A 25,223-nucleotide genomic window follows, 5' to 3' on the forward strand; every position below is an offset into this window, starting at 1 on the left:
GTCACAACCTGCAAAATGCAGTCACAAAACTTTATGTGTGTGTAGTTGAGCTCAAAATGAGATGGGTTTGGTCTGACCCATAAATACGGATGAAATAACGTAGTAGTGACTGCTGAGAGCTCATGTGGTCAGAATGTAAATATGCTGGCGTGGCAGCTGCTGTGATCCCATAGCAACAGTCTCAAGTTTGTTGTTGTCTCCATTAGAGACTGTTGTGTGTGAAAATCCAGGAGATCAGCAGTTTCAGAAACAAACCAGCAACAGTAATGTCACAGCCAAAGTCACTGAGACCACATTTTTCCTCATTCTGATGTATAATGTGAACATTAACTGCTGCCAGGTGATTGGCTGATTGGATGACTGTATGAATAAGTAGGTGTTCCTAATGAAGTCTAAATTCACAGTAAATTTGGCAGTCTTAGTGAAAGTAAAATTGTTGAAATCTATAATCTGTCTGAAGTATTTTGGCTCAAACAGCCACTGATCTTGGAAAATCTTGGAAAACAAAGGTCAGACTCCTTGCTGTTTTTTAAAAGAACTCCTCCACAGTATGTTATATGTTCTTTTTCATCTTTTTATGGCGTTATTACATGCTTTACTGAGAAAGCCTATGAGCCACCCAGCAATGAATTGATCTTACTAGTGTAAAATACTTAAAAACACCGATTGGAGTCAGTGTTTGACTGAGACCAGTCAATGTCAAAACGAAGTTGTTGATCACTTCTTATTCAGGTTATGGTCTTACTCTGTAAATGTTGCAAACATGAATGAGATCAATACTGAAACATCTGTGTAAAAGACAGTGGGTTCGTTTACAGACATGCTTGAAAAGACATCAGTAGCAGTGGCGATCCTAAACTCTGAGGGGGCCCCAGGCAAAGATGCCCACCAGAGCCCCCCATTGCTGACTATTGGCAAATGCTACTATTTACAGATGTTCCCAGTGGCCCCACTTTGGGTGATTCTGGGGCAAAAGTTGTGCACTGTATAATGTCTTTATGGGAGGTTTAAGGGGGTTTATAGTTGTCATTGCAAAATGTGGCAATATGAGGGACCATTTGGGGCCCATTTTCCCTTTGGGGGCCCCAAGTGTTTGCCTGGTTTGCCTCTCCTGATGGTGCACCTCTGATCAGCAGGTCTGTAGAGTTAAACTATTGTGATGCAAAATCTTGTGAGCTGCATGAAGGAGACACTGATGTTGTCAACAGACCAGCAAACATTTGGATGTTGTAAAAAAGTTGAAATGACATCTAAACCCAGATGTCAGCAGGGGGTGGAAATATATACCCAAAGAGAACACTGAACCGGAATCAGATCGCAATGTAGACGTCACAACATGAGGTCTTCAACTTTTAATAATCATTAAAATATATATCCAGGTATGTTCTATCAAAAAATGAATTACAAGAATTTTACCAGTGTTTATGTTCACATCAGGGCTCAGAGCACAGCATGCTCAGATTTATTTTTAATGCAAAACAATCAACTACAATAAAGTAATTATCATATACCTCTTGGATTTGGATTAGAGTTTTGTTTGGACAATGATTATATAACACTTAATATACAAAGACAGCTTCCAGGTGCTGTCCTTACACTGCTATCAGTAAGGCACTGCTGTAACCTTGGTTACTATGGTTACTGCTGATGGGACCGGAAAAGCTGCACAATCAATAGGCCAGAGATAAACTATGGTGACCTGTGGCTGACCTCTTAGACACTTACTAAATAAAAGAATACAGAATAACTGAAAAAGAACAGACTTCTATGAGCAGCTGCCTAGGCCAAAACAGAATACTTCACTTACACATACATATACTGTATATACTGGTATTAAGCACTTGCACATACATGCATTATGTATATATATATACATATACACACATACACACACACACATACATATACGTACATAAAAACATACATACATACCCGTGTGTGCTTGAGTGTGTATGTACGTGCTTGAGTATGAAAGATGTGACAGATCCATTTTACCAGTTTACATGGCGGCTAGCAGCTGCACTCTCTCTCCACTGTGTCTGTGTGTATATATATATAAGTGCATGTGATGACATTGCTCTTTGGAGCTGTGTGTGTCCTCAGTCCCAACAGAAAGGCAAATTCGAGTGGCAGTGGAAAAGGGGTCAATCGGCTTTTCTTAGCACATTCAAAAAACATCCTTATTCCCGTTAATTTTGGTGGAACAAGTGTAGTCAAAGTAGTAGTCTCTAGTAGTAGAGAAAACATTGCTCAACAGAGGAGGAGATCTCTGACCAAGCCAAATTCCAAGCATGCAACATATTTTCATGAAAACAATCACCAGTGAGCTATTTAGTGTCAGCAGCTGTATGGTGGATTCAGTATTGTACTGAAGTGTTAAATGATGCAGACATTCTTCTGGAAACTGGCCCAATAACCTAATAGTTATTCATGACTCAGTTGACAGTTTTTAAAATTATTTCTGATTCAACAAACGTACCTGGTGATGGTCAAATCCTCAGCATGCTAGTCCCCTGTAATGAGTCAGGATCTGAAGTGTAGGTGCCTATAAATGGGGAAACAGTCTAACTTTCAGTAGTTTTTTGAGGTGTTCATTAGATGATTTGTGTTTAAAGCTGGAGTTTGACAACATTTCATCAAATCCAAATATTTTCTAATTGGTTGAATCCATTAGGTTCAAGCTTTCAACATTTGTAAGTTAAGCTGTAAACTGTTCAAAATGAGATCTGTACATGTCTGAAAAGGAGGCAAGCAGCAGTAGATACTGAATGATGAACTGACTGAAAATGGATCTGAAACACCAGGTGGAGCCTACTGACTTTTCATCTTACCAGCTATTTGATCCAAATCCTCAAGGTCCTGATTTACAACTGTGAAGGTAATCCCTGTCAGTTATTGATCTGACTGCTGAAACTGACATGAGCTGATTGTTCCACTAAAGAAGAGGCATCGCTCTGTTGGTCCATCGAGTGCTGTTTCAGAGTGATGGCTCTCTAACTAATGATCTGGTCAGTACAGACGCCGCACTGCAGAGAGCACATTAACTAGACAACAGACACGTTTTTGATCTTTTAGCAAGTGAATTTAGAAAAACAATAATTATGTACAGCTCGTATCACCTGAGATCTTTGTCATTTTAAAAAGGTGAAAGGTAAAAATGAGATGCTGCGACCTGAATGTTCTGTACAGTCTCCTTTTTCAAAAAGAAGACATAAAACATTTGTCTGTGTCAGATCTCAATGGATACCAACCATTGACTGGATCTGAAAGAAGAAAAGAAAAAAAAAAACTAAAATTGGACCCAACACGTTGCTCATCAATAGGGTTGCCACCTTCTATATGAAGAAATGTGCAATGTCCCCGCCAAAAAAATGCAGTTACACAGTCTTTCATATGTTTATAACAAAAATATCAAGGGTAACAAAAATGTAGCATAATACTGATCAACAATTACCATTACAGAGGAAAGTCCAGGAGAGAGAGGATAACATGTAAATTTAAACTTAACTAGAAAATGTGCCAAAAGTGCACTTAAATTATCAATCATACTGCAAGCTGAACTCATCACGTCTCTACCACCATGCAGATGCACTAGTTGTTGTTTGCACACTGAAAAGCTCCATTTACATCCAGCTGTTAATTAAATACCACTGAAAAACTCAGACATTATGCATGCCATATTTTATTTGTGCTCAGGTGACAGTACTGCATGTTTATCATCTGAAGAGTTAAAAGAAGGTCTTGGAGGAACTTTTCTGCATTTTGCTCCGTGAGCAGCTCACACTGCCGACACTCTGACTCTGTCTGTGGAGGAGAAGAGAGACAGGAACAGAGACAGATGTTATTGGTCACAGAAAAAAGGTGACACAAACAAGACCTGACAAACAGAATTGTTAATTTTGTTCAATCTGACCATAACCCACAACTCTCCCAAAACTTTTTAACCCCAGACACCAAGAACCCTCAGTTATAATGTTGGAGCAATGCAGATCTCTGTTTTAAGTCCTCTTCTACGGTGGCCCAGACGAGTCAATATAATGCAAAAGCCACAACACAAATACAAAAGCCACAACACCAATGTTGCATTTGTAGTATTGCTTTTGCATTCGTGTTGTGGCTTAATTAGTTCAAATGTATGCAGATGATACAGTGATATACGTACATGTTAAAAAACTGTATAGTTGCTCATAGACTGACACACATATTGGTAAATGTCTCTAAACGGCTTGCAGTTTCTTTGTTGCACCATAACGTAACAATATCTGTATCATTATTCTGTACATTTTTCTCAGAAAGGTCAGGTGATGTCCCTCATCAATGTTTTTCACATACTGGGGAGACGCTACAAGCAGTTTCCAACTTAGAAAACATTAGTGTCATCTTAGACTTGACTGGTTAATCATGTGGAAAAATGTTTCTAATTCAACAATTTATGATTTATTTGTAACTGCCTAACATTTGATTCTCTCACATACAATATGCAGTTTAACCACTTAGTCTCCTACCATTTATGCAAAAATAACAGCTGTACAATCTGCATATAAACAAGATGGACAATAAACCTCAAAGACAGTCAGTGTAATATACATCCTAAATAAGATTTACTTTGCCAGGAATATCTTCACAATAATTTTCTTTTACTTCTTTAATATAACAAACCTTAATGATTAGCACCCCATATGTGTTGTTTGGAATGTTGTTATTTTCGATCAGTGACCATTTTGTACTTTAATCTTTCATTTTTAATGTCAATTAAATGAGCACATCTTCTGGTGTACATTTTCAGCAATATTATGTTATTTATGCACATCGAGGACAAGTTTTCTTTGACAAAATCACCACATTACCAGTAGAGACCTGGTACTGAGACATTTGTCTCAACAAAATTTCCAACAACTGTCATGCAGTGGAGTTTGCTTCCTGTCTCTTTTGGACCACACTGTATTTATTTTACAAAGTGTTTCTTTCGAAATTGTTCTCTCTGTATATATATGACCCTAGAGGAGCTATTTAACACACCAAAACACGAGCATGTATTTGTGTGTATAAAATATGAGTGTGTTAAGTGTTGCTGCATTACACACATCCTGACTTCCAGCAAATGATGACTGGACTGATACTTTAAAACTTATTCACTTCACTGTTCTGTGGAAACAACCCTCCCCTCCTCCAGTTTTCAGCTACTCACAATAAACTGGTCTTATTGTTCATAGTTTTTGCAGTTTGACTGATCTCTTCATTACATGTTGATGTTGGAGCTCTTATTATTTTTTACCCATCGTGTAGTGAAATAGTTTCTCTGACAGACACATTTGGACAGATATAACTTTATGATTCTGGTAAATTTTTAAATATGCAGAAGCAAATCAATGACTGTTTGCTGCTAACAAGTATTATGTGTATATCCAAAGCCTGATATATTTTATTCCTACAGTGTATTACGCAACCACTGGGTGACATGTTCTTTCATCACCATGAACACACACACTATAGTTTATTTATTTTGACTCAGTCCCACACACACCATCCTACTGCCCCAAATAGAGCACCAAATGTGGATTAATCCACCGCTGAAAATATTCCCCAACAAATGCACAATTTCCTCCTAACCTGGTTGAACAACGCTGCAAGTTCACCAAGTAAGATGTTCAGTTTGTATCTGGGAATTCTTCTGACAGTGTTCCACTCCTCTGTGAGGACTTTAATCTCCGCAGCAAAACATTTGACAGTGGAGCTGGGGCACTTCTGCTGGAGAGAGAGAGGGGGGGGGGGTTGACAGCATCAAGACAACAAGCCTGTGAATATTCTCATTTGTCCAGGTCATAGTATCTCAAAGGAGTTTTAAATCGAAAGCAACTGGACTTGGTTATTTGTCTTGGAAGACGTTTCACCTCTCATCCAAGAGGCTTCATCAGTTCTTTCTCGCACCTGACCAGGCTGGGACTGGTCCAACTATCTGGTGTGGAGACCCAGGTATTTTTAACCTCTGGGAGGGGCTTTCACAAGGCTGATGATGTCACTGGTTCCCTTTATGCTCCATGTGCCAACGACAGTCGTTAGAGTGACTGTCTTGGTGGAGAGTTGGTTTTGACTTCGTTAGAGCCCTATTGTGTTATAACGACAGTCGTTGGAGTCACATGCCACTTGTGAACAGTTGTTTTTCTTAGAGGTTAAATTGTTGAATCTCCTGGGAAGGGATGGAAGGGCAGCATTGTAAATTGGAGATAGGTGGTGTCTGAGGCCTCTGTTGAGGGATGGTTTCTCTACTTTCACATAGATGGCTTCTTTCAATTAAATTCAATTCAATTTTATTTGTATAGCGCCAAATCATAATATACATTATCTCAAGGCACTTTACAGGGTAAGGTCAAGACCTTACTTTGTTACAGAAAAACACCCAACAGTTCCCACAACGAGCAAGCGCTTGGCGACAGGGGGGAGGAAAAACTCCCTTTTAACAGGAAGAAACCTCCAACAGAACCGGGCTCAGGGTGGGCGGCCGTCTGCCTCGACCGGTTTCACTCCTCTTTCGAACCACCTGTCCTCTCTGTCCAGGATGTGAACATTGCTGTCCTCAAAGGAGTGGGCTTTCTCCTTAAGATGTAAGTGGACAGCAGAGTCCAAGCCTGAGGAGTTAACTCTGCTGTGTTGGGCCATGCGTTTATGCAGTGGTTGTTTTGTTTCTCCAATGTAGAGGTCTTTGCATTCCTCATTGCATTGGACTACATACACCAGATTGCTTTTTCGGGTGTGTGGTGTTCTGTCCTTGGGGTGTACCAGTCTCTGTCTGAGTGTGTTGCTGGGTTTGAAATACACAGGGATACAGTGTTTGTTGAAGATCCTCCTGAGTTTTTCTGATACCCCAGACACATATGGGATGACTATGTTGTTTCTCTTGTTTGGTTTTTCTTTCTCAACCATTTTGCTACTTTTCTTTCTGGAAGCAGAAGCAGTTTTCACAAAGTGTATGTATGTGTGGGTTTTCTGTATACCCCAATGTGGAGGCTCCTGTCCTTTTTCATATGGACGTCACAATCTAAGAAGGGCAGACTATTGTCCTTGACATCCTCTCTGGTGAACTTGATGTTTTTGTCCTCTGAGTTAATGTGTTCGGTAAAAGCTTGCACCTCTTTAGATATGTGGACGACACATGGGTTAAAAAAAAAACCAAAGAGGTGCAAGCCCAAAGAGGTGCAAGCCCTTCTTAGATTGTGACGTCCATATGAAAAAGGACAGGAGCCTCCACATTGGGGTATACAGAAAACCCACACATACAGACCAATATCTACTTTTCGACTCACACCACCCCCTGGAACACAAGCTTGGTGTTATCAGAACCCTGCAACACAGAGCTGATAACATACCCACCAGCTCACAGGCCCAAAGGGTAGAACACAAGCACCCGAGAGGCACCCTCACAACTTGTGGTTACCCTAACTGGACCTTTGTGAAAACTGCTTCTGCTTCCAGAAAGAAAAGTAGCAAAATGGTTGAGAAAGAAAAACCAAACAAGAGAAACAACATAGTCATCCCATATGTGTCTGGGGTATCAGAAAAACTCAGGAGGATCTTCAACAAACACTGTATCCCTGTGTATTTCAAACCCAGCAACACACTCAGACAGAGACTGGTACACCCCAGGGACAGAACACCACACACCCGAAAAAGCAATCTGGTGTATGCAGTCCAATGCAATGAGGAATGCAAAGACCTCTACATTGGAGAAACAAAACAACCACTGCATAAATGCATGGCCCAACACAGGAGAGCTAACTCCTCAGGCTTGGACTCTGCTGTCCACTTACATCTTAAGGAGAAAGCCCACTCCTTTGAGGACAGCAAGGTTCACATCCTGGACAGAGAGGGCAGGTGGTTTGAAAGAGGAGTGAAAGAAGCCATCTATGTGAAAGTAGAGAAACCATCCCTTAACAGGGGAGGAGGCCTCAGACACCACCTATCTCCAATTTATAATGCTGCCCTTTCATCCCTTCCCAGGAGATTCAACAATTTAACCTCTAAGAAAAACAACTGTTCACAAGTGGCATGTGACTCCAACGACTGTCGTTATAACACAATAGGGCTCTAACGAAGTCGAAACCAACTCTCCACCAAGACAGTCACTCTAACGACTGTCGTTGGCACATGGAGCACAAAGGGAACCAGTGACATCATCAGTGACACCAGGAGTGGGCTTTCTCCTTAAGATGTAAGTGGACAGCAGAGTCCAAGCCTGAGGAGTTAACTCTGCTGTGTTGGGCCATGCGTTTATGCAGTGGTTGTTTTGTTTCTCCAATGTAGAGGTCTTTGCATTCCTCATTGCATTGGACTACATACACCAGATTGCTTTTTCGGGTGTGTGGTGTTCTGTCCTTGGGGTGTACCAGTCTCTGTCTGAGTGTGTTGCTGGGTTTGAAATACACAGGGATACAGTGTTTGTTGAAGATCCTCCTGAGTTTTTCTGATACCCCAGACACATATGGGATGACTATGTTGTTTCTCTTGTTTGGTTTTTCTTTCTCAACCATTTTGCTACTTTTCTTTCTGGAAGCAGAAGCAGTTTTCACAAAGTGTATGTATGTGTGGGTTTTCTGTATACCCCAATGTGGAGGCTCCTGTCCTTTTTCATATGGACGTCACAATCTAAGAAGGGCAGACTATTGTCCTTGACATCCTCTCTGGTGAACTTGATGTTTTTGTCCTCTGAGTTAATGTGTTCGGTAAAAGCTTGCACCTCTTTAGATATGTGGACGACACATGGGTTAAAAAAAAAACCAAAGAGGTGCAAGCCCAAAGAGGTGCAAGCCCTTCTTAGATTGTGACGTCCATATGAAAAAGGACAGGAGCCTCCACATTGGGGTATACAGAAAACCCACACATACAGACCAATATCTACTTTTCGACTCACACCACCCCCTGGAACACAAGCTTGGTGTTATCAGAACCCTGCAACACAGAGCTGATAACATACCCACCAGCTCACAGGCCCAAAGGGTAGAACACAAGCACCCGAGAGGCACCCTCACAACTTGTGGTTACCCTAACTGGACCTTTGTGAAAACTGCTTCTGCTTCCAGAAAGAAAAGTAGCAAAATGGTTGAGAAAGAAAAACCAAACAAGAGAAACAACATAGTCATCCCATATGTGTCTGGGGTATCAGAAAAACTCAGGAGGATCTTCAACAAACACTGTATCCCTGTGTATTTCAAACCCAGCAACACACTCAGACAGAGACTGGTACACCCCAGGGACAGAACACCACACACCCGAAAAAGCAATCTGGTGTATGCAGTCCAATGCAATGAGGAATGCAAAGACCTCTACATTGGAGAAACAAAACAACCACTGCATAAACGCATGGCCCAACACAGGAGAGCTAACTCCTCAGGCTTGGACTCTGCTGTCCACTTACATCTTAAGGAGAAAGCCCACTCCTTTGAGGACAGCAAGGTTCACATCCTGGACAGAGAGGGCAGGTGGTTTGAAAGAGGAGTGAAAGAAGCCATCTATGTGAAAGTAGAGAAACCATCCCTTAACAGGGGAGGAGGCCTCAGACACCACCTATCTCCAATTTATAATGCTGCCCTTTCATCCCTTCCCAGGAGATTCAACAATTTAACCTCTAAGAAAAACAACTGTTCACAAGTGGCATGTGACTCCAACGACTGTCGTTATAACACAATAGGGCTCTAACGAAGTCGAAACCAACTCTCCACCAAGACAGTCACTCTAACGACTGTCGTTGGCACATGGAGCACAAAGGGAACCAGTGACATCATCAGCCTTGTGAAAGCCCCTCCCAGAGGTTAAAAATACCTGGGTCTCCACACCAGATAGTTGGACCAGTCCCAGCCTGGTCAGGTGCGAGAAAGAACTGATGAAGCCTCTTGGATGAGAGGTGAAACGTCTTCCTAGACAAATAACCAAGTCCAGTTGCTTTCGATTTAAAACTCCTTTGAGATCAAGACAACAAGTCTCACTACACAAAGTTTGTTCTTCTTATTGCCAATGCTGACATTGTACCATTTTTAACCATTAGTCCACACTCGATAATCAATTGTGAAGTGAAAGCATGGCTTTAGAAAATTTTACAAATTTACTAAGAACCAAAAACTGAACTGATCTTTCATTTACAAAAGTATTTGGACCATTTTCTGTGGCTCCAGCCTTTGGCCAGGAGCTTCCTGTTTGCTTCTTTTGTTCTTGAGATGTGTCTACAACTTGATCTGTCCACCTGTGGTGAACTGAGCTGATTGGACAGTTTATAAAGGCAAATACCTGTGTGTATAGGTCAAAGGTTCAAGGTTCATGGTTCCTTTATTGTCATTTGCATGTTTCCACATGAAACAAAATTTGTCCTCAGGACCAGCAGTGTACAATAGATGTAACAATAAATAAATAAATAATAAAGTCCTATAATAATGAATAATACACAATATAACTTGAGCATATCTCTAATAATAACTCTAGTGTGGCAATTAAAACAGAGCAGCACAGCAGGGCAGAGCAGTGTAAAGTACATTCATTGAGGCATGGAGTTGACCAAGCTGCGTTTGAACCTCGTTGTTCTGGCCCTGATGTTCCGCAGCAAACTGCTTATGGGCTGGGGGGGTCGAGTCCCCCATGATGTGGGCCACACTGCACCTGCTGATATAAATGTCCTCAATGGAAGGGAGGCTCCTGTGACTGACCTTCTGGGTGGCTTTCACCACTCTCTGCAGCACTTTCCTGTCAGCAGGAAGCAAGAGGATTCCAGCTTTCCTGTAAGCAGGAAGCCAGAGCAGTTCCCATACCAGGTGGTGATAGAGAAGGTAAGTGTACTCTTCACTACATACCAGTAAACAGCTGCCAGCACTGGGGTGTTGAGGTCAGCCTGCCTCAGCCTCCTGAGGAAATAGAGGCATTGGTGGACCTTCTTAATGATGCTGGAGGTGTTAATGGTCCACATCAAGTTCCTGGAAATGTGGACTCTGAGGTATTTCAAGCTGTGGACCATTTCCACAGCTGCTCCTCCAATGAACTTTGGAGAGGGGATGTGGCTTCTCCTCCATGACCAGCTCCTTCATCTTCCCCACCAGTCCACCAGAACCTTCACCTCCTGCCAATACGAGGAGTAATCACTGTGGGAGATCAGTCTCACCACTGCTGTGTCATCCGCAAATTTCACAATACGGTCGCCCGGGTTTTTGGCCGAGCAGTAGTATGTGAATAGTGTGTACAGCAGGGGGCTCAGGATGCACCCCTGAGAGAAGCTGGTGTTAAGGGTGATGGGGGAGTACGAGATGCCATGGATTTTTACGGTCTGTGGCCAGCATGTTAAATAGTTCAGGACCCAGTTGCAGAGGGAAGATGAAGTCTGAGCAGCAGTAGTTTGTTGGCCAGAGTCTGTAGGATGATCGTACTGAAGGCAGAACTGAAGTCCAGGAAGAGCAGCCTGATGTAAGAGTCCCCACTCTCTAGGTAGGTGAGAGCAAAGTGGATGACCAACGACACTGTGTCTGATGCAGAGCGGTTCTTCCTGTAGGCGTACTGGTGTGGGTCCTCACTGATGTCCACATTGAACTCAACAGTTTGGGCAGAACTCCAAAAACTATGTCTGGTGAACAATGGGCACTACCAAAGATACTCTATACAGAAGATAAATGCATTACAGGCAGAAGCAATGGTACACACTTCCTGTATCCTAAGTGGGTGTGGTTGTGATTGCTTGTTCATATCAAAACATATCAACAGTATAATACAATCCATATGAATTTGCATGTGATTTTGACGGTTGTTTCATCTTTAATATCAGATCAACCCAGTACAAGATCACTTCAGTTTAATAATACTCTTTGTTTTCACTCCAAAAACAGTTGAATTATAATGATGGCAATAGTACTATTAAGCAAACAAATACAAGTTTTGTTTCAGTTAAAACTTTTAAGTCATGGTTTCACATATAAGTCCCTCTAAACCTCTGGAAAGTGACATCTGCAGCAGTGAACCAGACCAGACCCAACAGAGAGAAGAGATCTGTTGCGAGATCCCACAAGAATGTGTTGCTGAGACAGAGACAGGATGAATAAAGTTCATTTTCTCCTGATCTGTTGTCTGAAAAATTACATCTTGCTGCCAGAATGCTGGGAAGATCTGCAGCTTATGAAAAATGAAATGGATTTAATATATATTTTGGTGACTATGGGGTGAAAGAATCATAACCTATGATCACATTCACATCTCCCATTGGAATGAATAGACTCAGACCTACAGCTGGTCTCCTAAAGGGGCAAGGAGGTGGAAAAACCCACATGACACAGTTACAGGAAATAATTGAAAGTGAACCATCTCCTTTCTCAACTGGCCCTGGCACTGCTCCTCCCCTGGCATGTCATCCCTATGGTGACGCATGGTGGTGGCAGCATCATGCTATAGAGGGGCTTCTCAGCTGCAGGGACTGGTCAGAATTAAGGAAAGGATGAATGAGGAGAAATGCAGAGTGTACAAGCAGTTAGGCGGGTAGGCAGGCAGGCAGGCACAGACTGCTTAGTAAACACATAGCAGGCATATAGAAAAACACAAGGGAACATAAACAGATGAACCCACAAGGAGCTGCTGACAAAGGCAGGATTAAATACTGACTGGGGAGATGAAGAAACTAGATATGGGTGTGTGAGTGCGAGGGGAAGCTCAGGTGACAGAAGATAAGAAACAAGTAAACCAGCAGTGGGCGGATGGAAAATGGCTTCCAGCATGACAATAACCTTGAAGCACACAGCCAAGACAACACTGAAGTGGCTTCAGCTAAAGTCCAACTTCAGCCCTACAGACCGACTGATGGCAGCTCACAGACACTTCCAGTCTGACAGAATCTGAGAGGATCTGTCCTGCCAAATCCAGGAGAGACAGTGACAGAGACAGAAAGTGAAGGGGTCTGAATGCTTAATCAATAAAAACATCAACAGTTCATGAGCAGCTGGTGGATTTATGTGTAGTTTAGCTTTTGAAATAATGAACAAATCACAAACTTCCTATCTGAACTTGTTAAATATAATACTATGGTTGGTCTGTTTTCACAACACAATCAAACCGCACAAATCCTCTAACCTAAACAACATATAGGTGGTTTGCCCCTCCCCTCTGTTAGGACCTATGGGAGCATCTCCTGAATTAGCACCTCTTCCAGCAGCAGGAGATATGCACTTATTGACTGTTCAAAAATCATTGTTAAAAAGTTTAGGGAAAGGTTCAGGGTTTAGGTTAAAACAAGCACTTTATCAAGGTTTGAGGAAGTTTGTTGTCATGGTAACAATAATAAATGTAATTAAGGTTATAGACCAATTGCAGTGATGGTCACTGCAAGGCATGTCATCTGGCCATTTGCAATTGAATTTTTCAGTATGTGCCGTGAACATGGACATACTCAAGTGCCTTGAATGATGCACTGTGGCTCTTCAAACCATGATGGCAGGCAACGAGGCGGAGGCTCCTGGCACTACACAGCAACAAATCATGTACAAATGTGAATGCGCTCCTCTGGACCCAGGACGTTATCATACACTACACCTTCCGGCTGCCCTCCCCAAATCTCCAAAATCATCAGGGCAGATTTACAAATAGACATTATTTATGTATATGGATGGAAAAGTGTAAGTCTATACAGTTATATTCTCGCCTGAAAATATGACCTATTAACAGTGTTATTAGGAAATGGCGTAACAGCTTTCAGCCTTCCCTAAAATCCCCGCTAGTTGTTGCTGTCGGTTTGTGCGAAATTCAATTTCAATTTCAATTTTATTTGTATAGCGCCAAATCATAATATACATTATCTCGAGGCACTTTACAGGGTAAGGCCGAGACCTTACTTTGTTATAGAGAAAAACCCAACAGTTCCCACAAAGAGCAAGTGCTTGGCAACAGGGGGGAGGAAAAACTCCCTTTTAACAGGAAGAAACCTCCAACATAACCGGGCTCAGGGTGGGCGGCCATCTGCCTTGGGGCATTGATTTGCATTATGGGCTACTGGCTTTTTACTTCAGTGTGAATACAGCTTGGTAATGGTATATTGATTTGTTAATTTAGTAGGTAGTATACAGTATATAATCAATGAGTAGGTAGTCAGCAGTACTTTAGTGGGTAGTTCCGAACACAGCCTCAGTCCAGACTGTTCTCGTCTTTCAGCAGGTTATTATGACCCATAGCAGTTTATTTTGTTTCTGTTATTCATGACCGTTCAACAAAGTTAACCACATTGCAAGCAGCCCCCCACCTCCAAACTCTATGATGCAGCTGTGTACTACACTAACCACAAAAATATGGATCAGACTAAAACATACCTTTTCATGTCAGTAGCAGGAGCAAACCTCTCTTAAACTCAGGTCCTGTCCTATCTCATGGTTTTGTGCTGTCTGTCTTTCCTGTGCTGAAAGTCTCTCTCCTCCATCTTGCTGCTCTCTGTCTGGACATCTTCACCTCTCTCCTTCCTGTCTGAACAAGTTTTAGGATTATTCTCCTGAACTGACACTAAACTGATAAAATGTACAGTATAGAGGAAAAATATCTCAAAATGACTTCTATAGTATCTTAAATATGTTACATATATACAATGACAGTGACAATGTAGAATCCTGTATTTTCCCACCTCAATGTTGTTAGTCTTCCTGGTTCATCTTCTGGACTGTAGAAGAAGCTCAGAGACGCAAGAACTTCAGTATTGAGGAGTTGTAGCTTTTATTTACTGACAAACAGCCTAAAGTGAAAAAACATTACACTGCTACGTTCATAGCTACACCGCTAACTGCTAACTAATGAGCTAACTCTAGCCCGGTCACCAGGCTCACTGCTCTCTCTCTCTCTCTCCCTCTCTCTCTCTCTCTTTGTCCCACCACAAACACAACCTTCATACTGATCTCTTCCTGAAAGGAGCTGCTCTCCTCCTGTAACAATATTCTGTCTCAAACTTCTCAAATTTACGGCAGATCTCACACACAGATGATAAATCAGTGTAATCTGCTCGTTTTCTTGTGACTGCTGCCTCCTAACGCTCAATGCGCAGGTGCATGATGCTGATACCCTCCCCGTCTCCCCGCCATCGCTGCCCCCCTACTGAGTTCACCCTCCTGTAAGACAGTTACCTGTTGCTCATGACTAACCAATACACATCCACTATATGATCCATTCATGAACTGTCAACTGTGACCACACCTGGGGACGGGGTATATCTGTTCTCTGGCCCTGCATTCTGGAGCAGTTCCTGATACCAGACCCACTTTGTGTTGGTAGGCTCACCATGACCTGGAACTCCAATAAACTTACACCACCACAGCAAACTTGGAACTAGACTCAGAGTTTTTTTTTCCTCAACAAATGGTGCCGTGACCCGGATGGCAACATACTTCCACGGAGACTCCTTCTTCCAAATGCAGGTCAACTTGTGGTTCCCAGAGTTTGTAAGAGTAGAATGGGGGGCAGAGCCTTCAGCTATCAGGCTCCTCTCCTGTGGAACCAGCTCCCAGTGTGGGTTCGGGAGGCAGACACCCTCTCTACCTTTAAGATCAGGCTTAAAACGGTCTTGTTTAGTAAAGCTTATAGTTAGGGCTGGCTCGGGTATGTCCTGACCCATCCCTTAGCTATGCTGCTATAGAGCTAGACTGCTGGGGGATTCCCATGATTCACTGGGCGCTCTCTCTCTATTTCTGTCTCTCTCCCCCTCTCTCTCTCGATAACTTCATGCCATTAACTTTGTATTTTTTCCCTCCCGTAGTTTGTGCTTCTCCTCTCTCTCCCTCTCTCTGTCCTCATTCTGCAGGTATCTCTGCCCCGGGAGCGGCAGGACCCAGATCCACCACTACTCATCTTTACTATTAACCACTGTTACCTGTCATTATTATTGATAACACCATTACCGACACAGCTGTTCCTGGTCTCTCTCTCTCTCTCTTCTCTCCCCTCTCCTCCCCCTCCCCCTCTTTCTATCTTCTCCTAAACCCAACCGGTCGAGGCAGACGGCCGCCCACCCCGAGCCCGGTTCTGTTGGAGGTTTCTTCCTGTTAAAAGGGAGTTTTTCCTCCCCCCTGTCGCCAAGCGCTTGCTCTTTGTGGGAACTGTTGGGTTTATTCTGTAACAAAGTAAGGTCTTGACCTTACCCTGTAAAGTGCCTTGAGATAATGTATATTATGATTTGGCGCTATACAAATAAAATTGAATTGAATTGAATTGAATTCCAGACCAAAGACACGCCATTGAATTGAGAATTCTAAGTTAAAAAAAAAAAGGTAAGGGGCTTTTTGAGAACCCATTTATTGTTGCTGTGTGCTGTTGGAAAGTCTGTGAAGTTGGAATCCCAAAGAAGTTGATGCCATCTGTGATTTTGAGTAAGTTTGTTGTGTGGTTGTGAATAGGAATGATGTCACAGGGTGTAGTGTGTCTGTGTGTGTGTGTGTGTACGTGTGTTACAGACGGACGCTGATTAGAGCGGCGAGCCCAACCTACCTCCAACTTGGCGATCGAGAAAATGCGAGCCAGGTGTGCAGGGACAAAAAGGGGAAGGGAGACGCAAACAAGAGGGGCGCGGAGCAGACGGTGCGTGAGGAAAGAGCCCGAGAGAACGACAGAGTCGTGACCAGCCTATGGCTGGATCAATGGAACCCAAGCAGATGAGAAGAATCTCAGTAGCTGGACCACACTAGGAAGGAGCAGCAGCAGAGAGACCATGGACGTCCGGCTGCTACAGAGAGGGAGACATGCTACGTGGGAAAGTGGAGGGGTAAATGCACACTTCGCCCCTCCTCCAGTTAAGTCTCCCTCTTTATTCATTCTATCGCCCACCACTGACTATGCTCAAACTCACTGGACGGCTGTTTGTGCCAGAAGAGTTTATGTACTGAACGGGAACAAAAAGGGGAGGGCCACTAGTTATTTGCATGTTTATTTTGGGTGTATTTTGTTGATTTTTCTCATTAATTTGCCTAAGTTTGTGTGATTTCTTTCCATTGATTTTGGCTTAATTTGTTTAGTGTATAAATGATTTTTTTTATTGTGGGTAAATATTTCTAGTATTTTGTTTACTTTACTAATTGGCCACCCAAAACAGTTTAAATTAGTCCATTCGGAAACTGCATCTGAAGACGAATGAGTGGGGACTGAAGGGTCTGCTGATTTGGGTTCTCTCTCTCTTTTTCCCCCTGTACCTGCTAGAGCCAGACGCTGCATGTGGCAGTGGACACCAGGCCTCCAGGAGTAGCAATCACGCCACAGATTGGACTTTTAGGCACCTTGTACATTGGACCCTGGGATATTGTTGAGACACACTGGACTGGTTATTCCGGTCTTACACTACATTACATTTGTCATATATATTGTCTTTTAAGAAATATAACTTGCCCTTTTGTAAACTGGCATCTGTTGTGCTGTTTTGAGTCGGCAAATCTCCCCAGTAGAGTTTTTAATAGTAATTAAGGTTTCCTTAATCTTTAGCCACCCTCACGGGTGTGACAGTGATGATAGGGTCTGTATGAGTATGAGTAACTTGATTGTAAGCTTGTTTGCCTTGCGTGATAGAATCTGTTTGCTCTTAAGAAGGTCAAAATATTCCAGGTAGCTGAACCTGTGATTGTGTTTGGACGTGGTCCTAAGTGTTTGGAACACTTTGAGTTTAGTCCAGAGAGGGACTATTGAAACTAAAGCTGTGGGGCTGATTTGTTCGTCCATTTTGTGTAAACTGACCTGTGGATTCTGAGCAGAGCTTTGAGTGAAAGTGAGTGTGAGTGATAGCAAGCGGTTTAAAGTTTTTTTTGAAGAAAGATCTTACAGACAGACAATGGGAGGTTGTTTCAGTGGAAGGTCAGAGAGAGAGCTGACTGGTCCTGCAAAATACATGTTTGACAATTATGATGGAGACAGTTTAAAATTTGTGATGACATGGGCCGAGATAACTGTTGATGATGGCCACCTAAAATTCCCTCAGAATGGCACTTTTGACCAAACCAGGTTAAAGAATTTGAGAGATAGACTGAGTTGTCGTAAAGACAAGAATAAGCATTTTGCCTCCCTAAGACTTTGGAGAGATGAAAGCAGACGCCATCATGCTGAATCTCAAATAGCTGCCCTCACTGACCAAAATAAAAAGTTATTGGCCCAATTGGAAGAAAGCAAAGCTAACACAACGCAGAGTTAAAGTAAAACAGATTTCGGGTAGATGAGCAACCGACCAGAGTTACAAAAATCCAAAGTCTTTACCCTTTAAAAAGCTTAAAAGACTGCAGTGCTGCTGATTACGATGATGACAATGATGATGATTGGATTTTGGAGTACAGAAGGTGTGAAACAACTAGCCAGGACAATGCAGAGGGATTGACTACAATGAGAAAAGGGGGAAGACAGAAGAAAGCAGCTCCAACAACGCTTGCCCCGCTCATTACCATGGGAAAAGACATTGTCTATAAGCCTTGGAACCGGCGGGAGCTCAAGGAAAGTGTGGGGGATTTCCTGAAAGATGTCAGGAAAAACAAGCAGAAGTGGTTAGACGAATGGGATTCAGTATGTGCCATATACAGTCCTCACTTGCCTGACCTGGTGCAACTGTTAAAATTGATTTTGCCAGCTGACGTGAAACAAAAGGTGATGGATGCTTGTAAAATTCCCTGCGACCCTGCTGAGTTTGCAAAAATTGCACCAGAACAAGCGCAAACATTTTACAGCTCAATAGCTGCAACAGTTCTGAAGGAGGTAGTGCAGCAGATCGACTTCACTTCTCTCAACAAAATCCGACAAGGGAGGAATGAGAACCCGCGAGAACTGTGTGAAAGATTACAGATGATGGCAAAGGAGAACTGTGGCCTGTCCCAAAGCCAAATTGATGGACTTCCACCTGAGTGCTTGCAAAACATGTTTGTAAACTGCCTTCAGCCAAAGATCAAGGCTAAAGTTCTATTAACTGTTGGTTGGACAGGGAAAACAATGTATGAACTTATGGATATAGCTCAACATCACTTGGACAATTATGAACAGAAAGACTGTGAAATGCAGGAAATGCTAATGTTGGCTCAAGTGTCACACTGCACAGGTGGAGCAACCAGAGGAGGTGGCAGATTCAGGAGACCCTTCAGATGAAGGAAGTGGAATCAAAGGCCAGAGCCAAGAAATCCATACCGCAAAGGCAACTGTTTCTGTTTTGGTGAGACAGACCATTGGGTAAAAGATTGCCCATATATGGCATCCCATGCTAAACCTACCCTGCCTACAGCACCTCAAGAAAGTAGTCAAAGGGAAGACCAACAAACCCCACAGTACCACCAATAGAGCTGTCAGGACAGTAACCAATTTGAAACAGAAGTGAGTGTGACCCAGGCTCCACTCATTAAATTGGCAAAAACAAATAAAGAACCTCATCTAAAGATAGACATAAATGGATAAACAACATCATTTTTAATAGATACTGGAGCTTCTCTTTCAACTTTAAAACCAACTGAATCGACAAATTTGAAAGCATCCAGAGAAACAGTGAGAGCTGTGGAGGAATTCCTTTGTGTCTGCCTGTATCTGAGCCTACTACAGTGTCTATTGGGCCTTTCACAGAAAACATGTCAAGTTTCACAACTTCTCACTCTTTTCTTTTGTCAGACACCACTCCAGTAAATCTGTTAGGGAGAGATCTGTTATGTAAACTGAATTGCACTATCTACTGCACACCTGATGGCATCTTCTTAGAGACTAACCATGAAAACACAACAGCTGTGATAGCTATTTTGACAGAGCAAATTCAACCCATTAGTGGAGAGAAAGGGGAAGTTTATGACAGAATAGTGTCAAGTGTGCCCCCGACAGTATGGGCATCTTCCACTAATGATGTTGGGTTGATTAAAACTGCTGAACCTGTACAGGTATTACTGAAGCATGATGCCTGTTTACCAATAATTCTGCAATATCCTCTTTCTCAAGAAAAGAGAGAAGGTATCCGTCTGGTGATTCAGTCTCTGTTAACACAAGGAGTAATAGTGCCATGTAACAGCCCATGCAATACTCCTATACTCCCTGTTAAAAAGCCAGGTAGACAGGAATACAGATTTGTACAAGATCTTTGAGCCATTAATGAAGTGGTACTTCCCCAATTTCCCTTAGTTCCAAACCCCACCACTGTACTATCCTCACTGCCAGCCAACTCGACTCACTACACTGTGCTTGACCTCTGTAGTGAATTCTTTTCTGTTCCTTTACATACAGATAGCCAGTATTTGTTTGCATTCACGTATGAGGGACAGCAATACACATTCACTAGATTACCCCAGGGATACCCTGAGTCACCTACTATCTTCTCTCATGCCTTGCACAATGATTTAAAAGATATTTCATTCCCAGGAGATTCTGTTCTAGTGCAACATGTAGATGATCTGCTTCTAGCTTCTCCCTCTGCTTCTGCTTATGAAACAGACACAATTGTCCTCCTAAATGCTTTGGCTGTAAAGGGCCACAAAGCTTCACTAAAGAAAGCTCAGATGTGTCAGACTGCAGTCCAGCATTTGGAACATACTTTATCTGGTTCAACAGGAGTCCTCACTCCTTTCAGAGTAAAGGCTATATTGGAGGTGCCTAAACCCGCTAGTGTGTCGCAGATGAAAACTTTTTTGGGAATGACAGGGTACTGTAGACAATGGATAATTGATTACGCGTCACTTGCAGCCCCACTCCAAGAGATATCCAAACCCTCAGCTTGTACACAACCCCTAACTTGATCAAAACCAACTGACAATTCATTTGAAAAGTTAAAACAGACATTACTGTCGGCCCCTGTACTTGGGCTTCCTGATTATGACCAGCCTTTCATGTCAGGGCTGAACAATGGCTCGGACTCAGATGCAGACTGACACAGTTGCAAATTCTCAATATGTCCTTTACTAAGGCAAAGTCGGTACACGGGTGATCAGTCAGCAGAGCGAAGGTATCCAAATTGGCAGTCAAAGGCAGGGTCAAAAACCAAAAACAAGACAAGACACTAATAAGGCTCACGGGGAATAAAGGCTGGAACGTAGTCACAAAGAACAAGACGAACTGGCATAGACGGAAGGGAACACTGAGACTAAATACTCTGGGAGAGGGAAGACAATGAGACACAGGTGCAACACATTAGGGCAGAGCAGGTAATCACACAAGGGGAAGACACATGAGGGCAGGAAGTGAGGAACCTGAAACGAGAAAAGAGGTGAGTATCAAAATAAAACAGGAAGTACAAGACAAAGAACACTGGGGGAAACAAAAAAGGAATTCAGCTATCCAGCTGAGGCATGACATTTCACACTGTTTGCCCATGAGAAATGTGGTTTTGTACAGTCTGTTCTCACACAGCACCATAACACCTCTTACAGACCTGTTGCTTAATTTTCCTCCAGACTGGATCCAGTAGAGAGAGGACTTCCTCCTTGCCTGAAAGCCATTGCTGCAACAGCACTTGCAATTAACAAATCTGCTGATATTGTTTTAGGTTCTCCACTCACAGTCATGATCCCACATGATGCTCTCACCCTGATTACCAGAGAGGCTCACAGGCATGTGACAGGAAGCAGGGAGGCGAAATATGTACTAACACTCACAGCTCCTCACATAACCCTTAAAAGATGCTCTATTCTTAACCCTGCCACCTTGTTGCCCACAGAGGATGATGGTGATTCTCACAACTGCAAGGATGTTGTCTCATGCTCTTCTAAACCCTGCCCAGACTTTTCTGAAACACCGCTCTCTAACTCTGATCTTGTTCTTTACACTGATGGCTCAGCTTACAGAGAAAATGGAGTGCCGTATGCAGGGTATGCAATTTGTGATAACTTCTCAGTCATTGAAAGTGCTGCTCTGCCAACCTCGAGCTCCGCCGAAGTAGCTGAGTTGTACGCACTGATGAGACCCTGTCATTTAGCAAAAGATAAAACTGTTACAGTTTACACAGATTCCAGATATGTGTTTGGATGTTTGCATGATTTTGGTACACTGTGGGCAAACCGAGGATTCATCACCTCCTCTGGGACGCCAGTCAAACACGGGAAATTGATTGGGGAATTGTTAGATGCGTGTCAGCTACCCTCATCCATTGTTGTTGTAAAATGTGATGCCCACACAAAGTCAAATGATCCTGTTTCACAAGGCAATGCTTTGGCAGACCATGCAGCCAAGGCAGCTGCCAAAATTGGTGATCCTGTCCAAGTAAAGCTCTGTCCTTCTATACCCGCTAACGACCTTGCTTCTTCTAATGATGTGGCAATCTTACAGGAGACCACTGATGTGAAGGAGCATAGGTTGTGGCTTTCCCATTGATGTAAAAATGTAAATAACGTTTGGGTCCACAGTGACGGCCACGTTGTGGCTTCAACATCTCTGTACCCATGGTTGGCCTGCTTGTCGCATGTGAACAAAGAAAAGATGTGTCAGAGAGTGCTGAAGGATTGGTATGCCCCTGGATTTACTTCCTATGCTAAGAAGCATTGTGAACAATTCCTCATCTGCCAACAGCATAATCCAGGAAAGACAGTTCAGACGACAGCGTCAACACATCCTCCCCCATGGGGGCCTTTTGAAGCCTTACAGATTGATTTTATTCATATGCCAAAATGTGAGGGATATGACAATGTTGTTGTATGTACTGATATGTTTTCGAACTGGCCTGAAGCTTGGCCTTGTAAAAAGACTGATTCCGCCTCAGTGGTGAAGTGCCTGCTGAAAGACATTGTTCCAAGATTTGGAATTCCACAGAGCATAAACTCAGATCATGGGACCCATTTCAATGGACAAATAATGACTGAACTTTGTAAGTCTCTAGGAATCCAACAGAGACTGCACTGCCCATACCACCCACAGTCTGCTGGGCTGGTGGAATGACAAAATGATATCTTGAAAAACAAGTTGGCGAAACTGTGTGCTGAAACAGGGTTGAAATGGACAACGCTGCTGCCCCTAGCCTTAATGTCAATGAGGGCCACACCTGTCCGAAAACACAAACTAACACCTCATGAAATCATTACAGGCAGACCCATGACTGTGCCGAGCAGTTCAGCCCTATGCATGAGAAAAATGGATCTTCATGCCATGGATGAATCAATGATATCATTTTGTTCTGCACTAACTGCCACTGTTCAGTCATTTCACAGACAAGTCAAAGCTGCCCAGTCTTCTCCAAGTGACCAGCCCTGCCACGACATCCAACCAGGGGATTGGGTGTGTATCAGGGAGTTAGGGTTACATTCTCCAGAATGGCAATAGCTGTTGGAGAGGCAGAGGAGCAGTGCTGGCACCAGAGTCCCAGAAGAAGATGGTGAAGTGCATCTCCAGAGACCAGGATTCAACCCGAGTGGATTACACCTGACTAAATGGAACCCTTCTGTACACCAGAAGATAAAGTCACAGCCCTCAACAAATACATACCTCCAATTAGCAAAATTAGTAGAACTGTTATGTATGCGGATTCATCCCACATAGCACAAAAGAAGGACTCCCTTTGATGGCTCTGCCAATTTCCCCATGTGACTATTGCCACATACAACATCCTAACTCCACTCCTGAACACTGCGACTGTCCTAACCTACCAAAAACCCGACAGTTTACAGACTTTTTTTTTTCTTGTAAACCCCCTAACCCTCTGATCCTCAAATTTGTTATGTTTATCTTTTGTTATTGAAAAAAAAAAAAGAAAAAAAAAGGGTGGATTGAAGAAGAAAACTTACATATGCTACATATGCAATATACATTTTCATTGAAGGGACATTTGCCATTACACGTCTGGGGCAAACCCAGCCAAATGTTGTACCCTCCCCGTCTCCGCTCCTCTGCCTTTAGCATACTACCTGAGTGTCACTCCTTTGTCCTTTTGTTTCTTTGTCTCTGACCTTGTCTGGGAGCCATCCCTGCCCCCCTACTGAGTTCACCCTCCTGTAAGACAGTTACCTGATCATGACTAATCAATACACATCCACTATATGATCCATTCATGAACTGTCTGTGACCACACCTGGGGACAGGGTATATCTGTTCTCTGGCCCTGCATTCTGGAGCAGTTCCTGATACCAGACCCGCTCACCATGACCTGGAACTCCAATAAACTTACACCACCACAGCAAACTTGGAACTAGACTCTGAGTTTTTTTTCCTCAACACTAATCACCAGTCAAAGATCACAGGACTATGCTCAGTGCACAAAATTCCAAAATAAACTGCTTTCCTCTCCACTTGCCAAGCTCCAGGACACGGTCACACCCACAAAAGTGACAGAAACTGTAGGTACAATGGCTGGAAGTCAAGCTAGCTTGCAGGGACAATACCACAAGAGGACAGTAAATAACATGAATGCCAACAGGCATCGTATCCTTAATGGGACAGAAAGCTGTTCCAAGATCAGATGTAAGGAGAGGTCTCAATTCAACTGTATTCAACATGTTTTAAGATGCAGTCTGTTATCATGCATCAATTAAGCTTCCTCATGTTATCATGTATCAGTTTACCACAATCTATAGGGGAGAGCGGGGTGAGTTGAGCCAATTTTTACTTGAGGCGTCTTTAAAGTGAGTGCATGACAGTAATGTTTCCAACTAAAATATGTAAATATATTTCAGGATGTGGTGCATCCCTGGGAATAATCACTTTGGAACTAAAATAAACAGTTTTCAAAATATGACTTTCCAAAAAAAAGTGGTCTCTCGGCTCAACTTGCCCCTGATGAGGGGTAAATTGAGCCTAGGGAGAGGATAAGTTGAGCCACATGGGGGGAAATTGTGCCATTGATTGCAGTGAAGTAAAACTGAACATAAACAACATCCATATTATAGATCATGTGTAGAGGGAAGCTATACCTGAAATGACATTCAAAATGAGTGGTCTTAATCAGCAGTTTGGGGTCCCAGATTTAGTCAGTTAATGTGGTAGGCCTAGTCTATGAATCATAATGTTACCTGTCCATCACTGAAGTGAGATTATCAAAGAACTCCCCCACATTGTGCCTATTAAAGGCAGTGGCTCTTTTGAGAGAGGTTGCTTCAGGAGTGTGGCATGACAGACGGTGGTGCACCCTAAAACTCATGAACCAATCATGTCCTAGAAAAGGTTAAAAGTTGATTAGCCTATATGGTCATCTTTTTATTTATCCTTTATTGAACCATTGGAGTTTACGTTGAGATTTACATAACAAGTTAAAGCTATAACCTAATCTCTAAATCAGTGCCCATTTTGGCACTTTTTTTTTCTTTTTTAACTGGCGTAGCTGTTTTAAGCAATAG

At 42.8% G+C, this 25,223-nt stretch overlaps 1 protein-coding gene across 4 annotated transcripts in view; it reads right to left on the minus strand.

Annotated features, from left to right (window-relative positions):
- Positions 1-86: 86 nt before the first annotated feature.
- Positions 87-25,223, minus strand: part of il15l (interleukin 15, like) — a 30,344-nt gene continuing 5,207 nt past the window's right edge. The window contains exons 3-4 of one of the 4 annotated variants that reach the window (XM_071496750.1): positions 5,611-5,748; positions 87-3,804 (exon numbers count right to left, since the gene is read on the minus strand). In XM_071496750.1, the coding sequence (XP_071352851.1) occupies positions 3,667-3,804; positions 5,611-5,748 (276 nt within the window). In that variant the 3' untranslated portion in view covers positions 87-3,666. The remainder of the gene's footprint in view (positions 3,805-5,610; positions 5,749-25,223) is intronic. The other 3 variants (XM_071496751.1, XM_071496748.1, XM_071496749.1) reach the window with 3 other exon arrangements.

Source organism: Trachinotus anak, unplaced genomic scaffold (genome assembly GCF_046630095.1).
Source record: "Trachinotus anak isolate AG129_WGS33_773 ecotype Australia unplaced genomic scaffold, CSIRO_AGI_Tana_v1 ptg000014l, whole genome shotgun sequence".
Lineage (NCBI taxonomy): Eukaryota > Metazoa > Chordata > Actinopteri > Carangiformes > Carangidae > Trachinotus > Trachinotus anak.